The 11,760-nt window shown below is 38.3% G+C and overlaps 2 protein-coding genes across 2 annotated transcripts; both read right to left on the bottom strand.

The window, feature by feature from the left end:
- Nucleotides 1-1,044: 1,044 nt before the first annotated feature.
- On the bottom strand, nt 1,045-1,998 carry LOC127223642 (olfactory receptor 6N2). Its single transcript, XM_051186354.1, has one exon. The coding sequence runs from the start codon at nt 1,996-1,998 to the stop codon at nt 1,045-1,047; it is 954 nt and encodes a 317-aa protein (XP_051042311.1).
- A 7,395-nt stretch (nt 1,999-9,393) lies between these two features.
- LOC127223647 (olfactory receptor 6N2) lies at nt 9,394-10,332 on the bottom strand. Its single transcript, XM_051186358.1, has one exon. The coding sequence runs from the start codon at nt 10,330-10,332 to the stop codon at nt 9,394-9,396; it is 939 nt and encodes a 312-aa protein (XP_051042315.1).
- Between the last annotated feature and the right edge of the window lie 1,428 nt (nt 10,333-11,760).

Genomic DNA, 11,760 nt, shown 5'->3' with positions numbered 1-11,760 from the left:
CATAAAAGCAGTCAATGCTTTTAATTGCTGAACCATCTCTGAAGCCCTTAAAATATTAGATCTTCTATGAAAACATATAATTCATCTCAGTTGTGAGAAGTTGTAATTTATACAAGGATAGCAACAGTAAAAATATTAAGAAACTGGTTTAAAATATATTTTGAGGAAATTCATCATGAATTAATTTTGAATTGAGGAATAGGGTGGAGGAAATTGAAGCAAATATAATAATTTAAATTTGTAGAGATGTAACAGCATCAAATTCCCAAAGTCAAGACTGTGAACATTTCACTTTTGGAATGTCAAAATGTCAATTCCTGGAAGACAACCAGATAGGGTAGTGAGTGTCTCTTATGAAGTCCAGGACTCCAAAGAGATTTCAGTCATAGGTGCAACAAATTTATACTATCATAGCATTGGTAAGGCTCATATTTGAAGCTGTAAGAGTAGCTAAGAATCTAGAGGCACAGTCCTATAAAATAAAGGATACCAAAGGATTACTAGAGAAATGAGAAATCTAGAATCTATTAATATCATGAAAATCAAGACAGACATTTTTAAGGAGTTAAAATGGTTCATGTATGTTAAGATTTAGAAGAAATGAAGTTAGGCCCAATCAATTCAGCTTCATTAATATCTTTGGCAAATGTTGCTTGGAAGGTCTGGAACAAAACTCCTAGGGAAATGGGTTGGAACTGAATGAAAGGGAAGAGGAGATAATTGTTGGGCCATTTAGTTGGAAAATGGGAGAAGAGAAATTGACCTCTGCAAGGTCAAAAATGTGTGGCAAGGGAATGTACATGTTTAAAACAATGAATTGAGATACTGAATGTTCTTAATGTTCCAAATACTGGTCAAGTAAAACTAAGAAGGGTACAGATACAGAAAACATAAGAAACAAATAAATAAGCCCTTGAGAAAATTATAGCAGATGGAATCCAGAGTCCAAGTAACAAGGAAGGAAGGCCTATTAAGACCTGTTGAAGTGTACATAGATATTTCTAGAGGTGACCATATAGGTAAGGGGAGAACCTTGGTACAAAGTCAATGATGAGTTGGACTAGCTTTGTCTCCTTTCTTGAAGATGGTCCTCTTGATGGCCTGGATGAGTTCCTTGTTTCGAAGACTATAGATAATGGGATTGGCCAAAGGTGTTAATACAGAATAGACTACAGCTAGAGTGCGGTCAAGAGTCAGTGAATAGCTCTTCTTTAGCCGAACATACATGAAGATGATGCTCCCAAAGAATATGAGGACCACAATGAGATGTGAGGCACATGTGGAGAAGGCCTTCCTTCTTCCTGCTGCTGTTTTTATCTTCAGCACAGCACCAATGATTCTCCCATAAGAAGTCATGATAAAAAGGAAAGTGATAAGGATGATGAAGGCATTGACAGCAAAGTCCACCAGAACATTAGTGGATGTATCCTTGCAGGCCAGGCTCAGAAGAGGTGGAAAGTCACAGAAGATGTGTGGAATTTCATTGTAATCACAGAAAGGGAGTTGAGAGACGAGGATTACCTCAGAAATAGGACACAGGAAGCCACAAGTCCAGCAGCCAGCAGCCATCTTGGCACAGAGTGCTGTGGTCATAATTGAAGGGTAGTGGAGGGGCCGGCAGATGGCCAGGTATCTGTCATAAGCCATAGCTGTAAGAAGGTAGCATTCAGAGGCCCCTAGGGAGTGGAAGAAATAAGTCTGAAGGAGACATCCTGCAAAAGAAATTGTCTTCTTCTCACTGAGAAGATTAGCTAGCATCTTGGGGATGGTGGTAGCAGTATACCACAACTCCAAGAAAGAGAGAACACTTACAAAGTGGTACATGGGTTTGTGAAGGGCTGTATCCAGTCGGATGACTAGGAAGATGAGCATATTACCACCAATGGTGAACAGGTATGCCAATAGCAACAGGACAAAAAGCCAGCCACTGATGTGCCCCACATTGGGGAAGCCAAGGAGCACAAACTCAGACAAGCTGGAGAAGTTGTGTTGATCCATGAGACGCTGAAGAGGACAAGAAAAGGTTGAAAACTCAAATTAGAGGGATTGTTAATCTATACTGAAGCCTTATTTATCTTTCTCCCTCATAAATTTAAAAGAAACATTTGAATTACTGTCATTAATGCTAATGCTATTAATACTAAATGAAAATAACAGCTAGCTCTGGCTCTGAATACATTCAGTGGGAAAGGTACCATTGTCATGCCTATTTTACACAAGGAAAACTCAAGGATGAATAGACTGTGACTCCCTGCTATTTCATTTGACACCATTTCACAGGAAGAAAATTCTAATTTCTGTACTCATATTGCTCATCTCTGAGCTATGTAGTCTTCACAGAGAATTTTATACCTTCTCCCAAGTCATGCACAGACTTTTCCTCAGCCCAACCTAAAATGATGAGTCAATATGTGATATTGGTATAGCAGGGTTTTTTTTTTTCCTGTCATCCAGCTGTAATGTATAGATAATAATTGAACAAGTATGTCTTGGGACTAAATACAAAGCTCAGCAGGATACAATTTCTAATAGCAGAACTCACAGTCATGTCACCACAGGTAAGTATGTGCATCAGTCTTCTTGATATAACCTGTGACATAAAACACCATGGAGTGGCAGGAAGGAGGCTAATTTGTCAGACAAAGGTTAGTGAAAGGGGATTCTCAGAAAAGGAAGTCTATGAGCCAACTTGTCCAAGCAGTGTAAGAATCAATGACAGAGGGAAAGAAACATTACAGACAAATAGGATCTCTTCTGGGCTGGAAAAGGCACTGTGAAAACTTACCCATCGACCCTAGGACCCTAGTTCGAAAGATGCAAAGTGCCACTAAAGAATGGTTATAAAGAATGATACAATCAGGTGTAGACAGACTGTAAACACAGCTGAAATGTAGCTCTTATGACAAGAACCTAAGGGATGGGTAAGCAGAGGTGTCTTGTGGGTATCCCTGAAATGAACATAAGATGGATGAGCAGCACATTCTGTGATGGAATGCAGGTTTAAAATTAATAAAATAAAGTAGCAATAAAAAAAAGCCCTGTATTTTCAGAAAACTAACCAGAATACACAGGTAAAGAATAGATAGACAAGCTGGTGAAATTCCATATAAAAATGCACTGGACATTCCCATTGTTCTCAAGCATAATGTGAACAATATATAAAAGGAAAAGAAAGAAAAAGAGAGCAAAGAAAAGAAGGGAAATGGGAAGGGGAAAAAAGGAAAGGGGGACTTAAGAGAGGAGTGATCATAATATCACTTTATTTGTATAAAAATTGTAGCCAGTATCAGTCACTGTACCCACCATCAATCATACTCATTTGATAATGGCCATCTAATTCCAATCATCACTGTAATCTCTTTTTATATTTTTCAGCTGAACCTTTAGAATAATGGTTGTTACATCAGGGGCATTAAATAAAAATTATTTAACCAATTTAACTAAAGAATTATCATACCAGGTACCTTTGCTTTGATTTATACCACTGACTATAACCCAAATGCCTCCCCCCCCAGCCCAAATGCCCTCCTGTAGAGAAACTTACAGATTTGCTGTTTTTAAATATTAAATTCATGCAAAGCATTTTCTGTTTAAGTGTTTCTTATTAAATCTCTCATAAAGGAGCTATATATTCGCCTCCCCAATTACAAGAGATGGATGTCAAAACAATAACTCATGCTTCATTGCATTATGGGTACTTTTGCCCCTCTTGGCCACTGGCTTCTGGTTTAATTCTCATCTTTTTTCCTCCTTCCATGATATATCTCTTACATCCTTCACCATCAGGTCAAATGTTACCTCGTTAGTGAAGCCTTTTTTTTTTCTTTTCTAGGGAAAGTTATTTATTCCTTCTATAACATCATAACATTTAGAGTGCCTAATTAGCATAGAGTTGCTACCCTATAATAAGCTCTTTTCCCTACAAATTGGGGAGATCTTTGAGAGCAAGTACACACTCCACTAATTAAGGAATATCTGCAATGAATGATGGCAATGATAAACACAGAATTCAGGTTTCTTGTATACTATCTTCCCCTTATATCCAAGTTAAGTTACACATTTCCACCTGCACCCAGGATCCCTATCCTGTCAGCATCTCAAGATCAATATATGCAAATTAATCTCCCCTGATCTGTCTAACATCCTGCCCTTTTCTACCCTCAACCCAAATAAATAAAAATTCTGATTATCTGCTGTGTCTAAGGAACTATTTGTTAGAGAGTGTTCCTTCTTTCTACAAATGACCTTGTCTAAAGCAAACTGTAAGTTTGTGTCAAAGAAGATCTGGTGAGCATGAGATGCTTTCAGAACCACTTTGACGATTTGTGAATCCTAAATTCTGACACCAAAGATGCTAAATACCTCACTAAAAAACCCGGGTAAAGCTCTCTTTAGGTATTTTCTCCAAAACACCCACCCCTAAGAGATGTAAGACTTCTTTAAGTGTCAGCTGCAGATTCTACAGAAAACTCTACTTTATACCATCTGCACTAGCCTGTAGCTTGTCCGCATGATCACCCACTCCATAGCATAAACAGCAGCAAATTTCTCAGTTTAAGTGTGGATTGGAAAGATGTGGGTCAAACTGACCTTTAATGTTTCTTATAGATCTGATTCTGTAAGGTTTGTTAAGCTGGATTTTCTAAAGAAGTTATGTAAGTCATCTCTCCATTGAATCCTACCTTCTGATCTTAAAACAGCATCTGTTTTCAAATCCATTATGCCACCTCTTCAGTCCTCAATACTTACAGCTAGTTAATCCCCAGTTAACTGATGAATCACTGTACATTGTCTGCTTCAACCTTTTGTGGCTCCATATGTGCAACAGATGAAGGCTGAATTGAGCAACACTTTCTCCTTCTTCATGAGTCTTATCCCCACAGCCACAGTCCCTGGAGTCAAAGAAACAAATTTTGCGTCACTTGGGGCACAAGAAAGCAAGAAACCCCTAGTTCTAGAGACAAATGAGAATAAGACTCAATTGGGCTCTTTGGAGGACTCATGGAAATAATGTTCACTCCTGAGAGGTAGTTTGAGAGAATTCATCTATCTCATTCCCTCTCTCACTACCCTGTTTCTAGTGACTTCTTAACAAAAAAGGAAGTCTAATATTTCTCTCTCTTTGAGAAGTCTCACTGATAACAGCTACCACTTTTGAAATAAAGAATGGGTATGGATTCTTAATTTTTTTCTAGTAAAACACCTGCTTTCTGGGCTTTTACTGGTTATCAAATAGTTCTCTAAGCATAGGGCATGCATCAACTAATACAATCTTCACAGTCACTCTGCAATATTGGTATACTTAGTAGTCCCATTTAATTCCTAAGTAAACTAAAACAGAGCATCCAACACTGTTCCCTGGGTCACACACATGCCCTCTTCATCATTGTAAACAAAGCACTATAACAAAGGTCCTGTGATAACTGTGTCTGTATTATTGCCTCCCTAAGTATGGTCAGTCAATAGAATGTAACCCAAGTCACAAAACCACAGAATGATATGTGTCTCAAGTCCTGCATTCTTGACCAGTATCCATTATTTTCTTCCTTTCCATGGTTGTTTTTTATTTTAATTCTATATTTTACTTAATACAAGTGTGTGTTTTAGGATTATATGGTATAAAATATCAAGAGAAACTATACTTATCTCAAGATAGCAGTCTACTTTTTTTGTTTTGTTTTCCTCATATTGTATCAGTTCTTTGAAAACTCTCCACACCTTCCTATCTACACACTCAACTACCCAACTTTGTATAATTTTAAAAAAAAAATGCAGCATGTACTGCATGCACTTCTGGATTTTTTTGGCCTTCCACTGGAATGTGGTCAACCCACCAAGGAATTGTACTCTTTAAGAAAACTGACTTTTCTACTTCCAGGAGATATCAACTGCCAATAGTTCCTTATCTAGGGTGGGAATTCATGGTCCCTCCTTGCTCTGTAGTAGAATTTTGTGGACTTGAGCTTGTGAAGGACTTGTGCATGCTGTCACAGCTGCTCTGAGTTGATATTTACACCCTGCTACATCCATCTGAAAACATCAAATATAATGATTGTGTACACATGTGTGTGCAGAGAGACAAGGAGCCAAATCGGACTTTTTTTAACCCTTAGATTCTGCAATATCTACTGCCTTCTCTGCCTGACACAAGACAGATATTCAAAAATTGTTAGTCAAATGTACATCCAGATTGAACCAGATTCTCCATTAGTAAGTTCTACAGCAGTGTGCATTTCTTAATACCCCCATCTTTAATAATTTATTCAATAACTACATTTCAAACTTTAATGTGAAGGTATATCTACTTCTTATGTGTCTATTGGATTCTGTATCCACATTGCCTAGTACTTTATGTGGCATACAGGCAGCCAATATAGTTAATAAATATTTTGAAGGGCCTTTCTGTCCTACACACATTTGTTTGGAGGGTTCAGTTATTAGTGGTTTTAGTACACATAGTGTTTTCATTTAATAACAAAACATGAAACTATATCCTAACTCCATTAAAGTTCATCTTATGAGTTTTGGTCAGTTTTCCAATGTCTTTAACTTATTTTGAGGTTTGGATTCTGTCCTCTCGTGCATTTCACTCACTTTATATTAAGTATAAAATTAATAAGTACATTATTTGGCTTTTCTTCTATTTTGCTACAAAAACTGTAGACATGCTTGATGATTGTATTGACCATTGTAACAGAGCCCTAGTTCCTTCTTTCAAAGTCATAAATTAAACATTCATTAGGGAAAAGTATCAATCCTTACTAAAGTTTAATTCAATTTTTAGCTTTCTGTTTTTTCCATTTTATACAGTACATGATGCTAGGACTGGGATCAAAAGGGCAGGAGACAATAAAAGGTTAGAAAGCCTGGAAATAATTAAGCAGAACTTGTATAAAATATTGAAGGATTTCATGTCAGGATTCAGAATCACCACTGGGCAGATGTCACACTAGATGCCAATGTATCAGCACACACAAATTTATTATTTTTGTCCTATGATACAATTTGCTCTCAGATTATAACTTCATAATTTTTTTTCTCAGTCTGTACTTATACATTAGCATATACTTTTTCTAAGGACAGACAGTTATTTTTCTTTAAGATTCAGATAATAAAACTTTGACCTGTCAGTTCTCCAGGGTCTGTAACAAGTACTCAAATTTAACTTTGTAATACAAATGTAGCCATGTCTAGTATGGGAAAGGATGTCTGTGGCTCTGCTGTGGTAGAAACGTGTCTATAGAAACAGGCTGAGGATCTTATTTGGTCCAAAAAGTGTATGAGAACCAAGAATTTGGCAAGCCATACATGCATGCAGAATTTGTGCACATACACAAGGGGACACACACACACACACACACACACACACACACACACACTTTTATTTTAAGTAACATTTTCATCATTCTAGTGTTTGGAGAATGTCTTCACTTGGAATCATCCCTCAGAAAACATCTCTCTCTTTCCCAGGAAGCAACCACAGCATTCCAGATGCACAGAAAATAAATAAATAAAAACACAAGTTTTCTATTACGTGGGCTTTGGTATACTTTAAAAATCTTAATTTTAATGACTTCTGTTGCCACACCCTGACACAGTGCACTTTCTATGAGTGGATTTGGAAGAGACAACTTCCTAAAACCTGAAAAGGACAGAAATCAAGGAACAAATGCCATTTAAGCCTCTTTCTGACTGTCTGTTTTTTCCTTGTTTGTTTGTTTGTTTATGGTTTGTTTTGTTTTGTTTTTTGGGTTTTTCGAGACAGGGTTTCTCTGTATTGCTTTGGAGTCTGCCCTAGAACTAGCTCTGTAGACTAGGCTAGCCTCAAACTCACAGAGATCCGCTGGCCTCTGCATCACCAACACCCAGCTTAAGCCTCCTTCTGAAGACAGAATAAAAAATGAAAGCATGCCATCTCTCTAGAAGGGAAGAAAAATTAACCAAAACAGTAAAATGCATCATTACTTTTTCAGAAATATTTAATTCTCTTTTTGAAAAAACATATAATAGGATATTTTCTGAGATCCTCTCACTAGACAGTTTTGAATGCTAGTCAGGTTGAAATGAACCTATTAGATATATTGTATAAGATCAGTGTTACCCCTGCTTCTCAGGCTTTTTTAAATATAGCACTCAGGTATTTTTATTTTCTAATGGACAGAAGAATTCAGGACACTACTGTTGGAAATTTTATGACCAATATAAAATATCATGATCCACAAGTATCATGAGCTGTTAATAAGCCAGTCAAATTGGAAAATCTATGGTAGGCACATTCATCGCTGATTGGAGGGTCACTTTCTGGGAAAGATGGACCCCTACACGTCTATAGCATGAAGAAGCCTGCATTTCTCTGTGATTCTCAGGATCACAGATGTTCTGTAGAGAAGAAGAAAGAGGAAGAAGAGAGAGAGAGAACATGAAGCTGAGTCAGTAGGAAAGTGGGGAGGATAGGGGAGGAGTTGAGGAAAAGGAGAACAAAGCCAAAGTATATTTATGAAAAAATTGAAATACAAACATTAAATATATATTAAAACACAAAGTTAAGAAGGAAAAGTGGTGATGGGAGATGGGGAGGAACTGGATAGGAGAGAACGTGAAATGGGTGTCTTTAAAATGCATTACATATATGTATGTATGAAATTATCAAACAATAAAATAAAATAGACCTGTAAGTGCCTTGGAAACAGGGAGCCAAGAGTGCACTGACTTCTCTCTTTACACTTTCCATGGTTCACAGAGTTAGTTTTTCACAAAGGGGATGCATGGACAATGTTTTCCGGTTGACTGTTTCAAATACAGGGTGTAGACAGTGGCTTTACAACTTGCTTAGACCTCTGCTCACCTAGTCACCTTTGTTTCCCATCTCATTCTCTTTCACATTAGGGGAAGCCTCTACTCCATCTTTTAAAACATGTTTTATCACAATGTTGCTCAAGAGCATTGAGCCCCATGTACCTTTGTTTTCTGTTTTAATAGTTTACTGGTCTCCATCTCAACATTTATCTAACGTTCCCTTCAAATCTTCCTGTCTGCATCTTTCTCCAAAACTCCAGTCTGAACTGCAACCTCCTAACCAGCCTAGGTTCTAGAAATTAACACATTTAAATTTCTTTCTGTTTGCATAAAACAAACAAACAAACACCTGAACATTATTTATTTATTTTGCTGTTTATTTCTTCAAATATGTGTTCTCATCCACTCCCATATTATTAGCTTCAGGGGCTATATTTCATCTCTAACATATTTTTTTTCAATTTGTTCTTATCCAAGACTACTTTAATTAACTATTTCACACATTATTGAAATGACTAGTTAATCATTAACACAAGTAACCAGCTCAATCTTGACATTTTCAAATGGATGAAACGCTAAACCTGTAGGACTCTGGAATCAAATCAGCAAAGCTTTGATCTTCTGTGTGACCCTCTTCACAGCCCCTTTCACTTCCTTATTGCGAAGGGTATAAATGATGGGGTTGAAGAAAGGAGTGAGAAAAGTGTACACCAAGGCAATAAGCTTGCCTCTTCCCTCAGCTCGAATCTCTGGCGGTCCTACATAGACAATGAAGGCAGAGCCAAAGAACAGTGTCACTACAGTTATATGGGAGGAACAGGTGGAAAAGGCTTTGGCACGGCTAGCAGCTGAAGGCAACTTCAGCACAGCTTTTACAATACCTCCATAGAGTCCCAAGATGAAGACAAGATTGCATGTATTGATCATACCAATCACTGCAATATAAACCTGAGCATGCCAGCTTGTGTTCACGCATGACAACTGCATCACCGGTGCAAGGTCACAAAAGTAATGGGTCACCTCTTTCAAGCAGTAGGGCAAAGTGGCTGTGAGACCGGCAGGTACTAGGGCAGCCGAAAAGCCAGCCACCCATGTACCCCCACCTAGCTGCAGTTGTAACTGTCTGCTCATGAGTACATGATAATGGAGTGGGCGACAGATGGCCAGGTAGCGGTCCAGAGCCATGACACCTAACAGGTAGCACTCAGTCATGCCCAAGGAATGGAAGACATATAACTGGACAAAGCATGCAGCTGACGGGATGGATGAAGGTCCATGTAGCAGGGTATGTAGCAAGGTAGGCACTGTGGTGCTGACATACCAGAGTTCCAGGAAGGAGAGGACGCTGATAAAGAAGTACATGGGAGTGGACAGCCCTGAATCTGCTTGAACAAGGACAATGATAAATAAGTTCCCCGCAAGTGTGAGGAGATAGATGCACAGGGTTCCAAAGATTGCAAGATGTCGGAGGACACCAGTGGGAGTGAAACCAGCAAGGATGAAAGTCTGGGTCCAGGTGTGGTTAGTGTGATCCATGATTCCTGGGAATGAGAGGTAAAGGCACCAAATGAGCAGCATTAGGCTTTTCCTCTTGAGCTCAAAGACTAGAAGACACAAGCTAAGAAATAATTTATAATCTATCCAATCCATTCCCTCTATTCTATAAAAGGGGAATCAAAACTAGAAGTCTAAAGTTATTTACATAATATCTGTCATGGACAGGAATGGCATAGAATTCTGGTTCCTTAATTTACAAACCAACGTTTGTGGACTATGGCAGCAGAGCTTCCTCCTTTTTGCTAAACAAACAAATGAAAAAAAATAATAAAAAACAAAACAAGAGATAGCAGAATTACCTTTCTCATTCTCTTATCATTCCAGGTGAAATGTTCCCATGATACTTTGAAATAATGGCCCTTCCTATATTTGGCTCTCCAATAACCAGGGTGCAGTAGGAAAAGGAGACGTACTGTTTTAAACAGCTAGTCTCACTGAGGGAGTCTCCTGGAACTCATCAAAATTCTCATCAAAGGTTGAAAGAGGAAAAGTGGATAAAAACCAAAGCTGTCTTGGGAGCATTTTTCAAAGCTGAGATCTTTGGGACAAGATGAATAAACAATGAGCTGGCAGGATTTTATTTATTTTTTCTGGAAGGATCCTAACAGGAGACAAACTTCAGGGTTCTGCAGGGGATAGGGAGAAGGGAAACAGTATAAAGCCAGGCCCTGGGAGGTGTGGCAAGAGATGCTGATGTAGCACACATAGCACCTTCTTTCCGGAATTGCATTTCTAAATTTGTTTTATCATCAATGTAAAGCAAACTTTGGTCCAGACCACTGCATCCTCTTTGTTTCAACTTCTTCAAGTGAAATCGGATGTTCATGAAGTTTCTTTTAAGTCATTAGTCTGTGCTTATCCAGTCGCTGATTGAGGTGTGTTGGGTTAGCATGGAGACAGAGAGTCTATATTAACATCCCTAGAGTCACTCCCATACTCCAAAGGAAATTATAAAGGAAAGGTCAAAGCTTGCTCCCTACTTCTCTTCTTCAGCCACTCTTACCTCTTCGGTGCCACCGCCAACCATTACCTCACTTCCTTGGTTACACTAGAACTAATCTCATCGCAAGACACTTCTTTACTTATAGTCCATTCTCCTGCAAGTGCAGATCTCCCACAAACTCCTTAATGAATGTTCCCTGGGGCTGCTATGACTACATTTCTGTATGGATCCCCATGGACCAACAAGTTAGGCTCCAGAAGTGAGTCATATGAGGCAAATTTCTCAAACAACTTAGCCCTGCAGCCTTCACACTGGAGTTCTGAAACCAATTCCCAAGGATATTGCCTGTTTTGCAATGACCATATAACATATCATTAAAGAAACAATCCAACTCTCATATCCTCATTTTTGCTTGGAGAATAACAACTTGGAGAACCAGGGAATTAATTTAAAACCCTATTGAT

Source organism: Phodopus roborovskii, unplaced genomic scaffold, assembly GCF_943737965.1.
Source record: "Phodopus roborovskii unplaced genomic scaffold, PHOROB, whole genome shotgun sequence".
In the NCBI taxonomy this organism is placed as follows: Eukaryota; Metazoa; Chordata; class Mammalia; order Rodentia; family Cricetidae; genus Phodopus; species Phodopus roborovskii.
Note: the sequence above shows the minus strand (reverse complement) of the source record. Positions and strands in the feature narration are given on the sequence as shown.

Excerpts from the sequence above, each read along its gene's own strand:
- LOC127223642 (XM_051186354.1), bottom strand. The coding sequence starts at position 1,998 with ATGGATCAACACAACTTCTCCAGCTTGTCTGAGTTTGTGCTCCTTGGC.
- LOC127223647 (XM_051186358.1), bottom strand. The coding sequence starts at position 10,332 with ATGGATCACACTAACCACACCTGGACCCAGACTTTCATCCTTGCTGGT.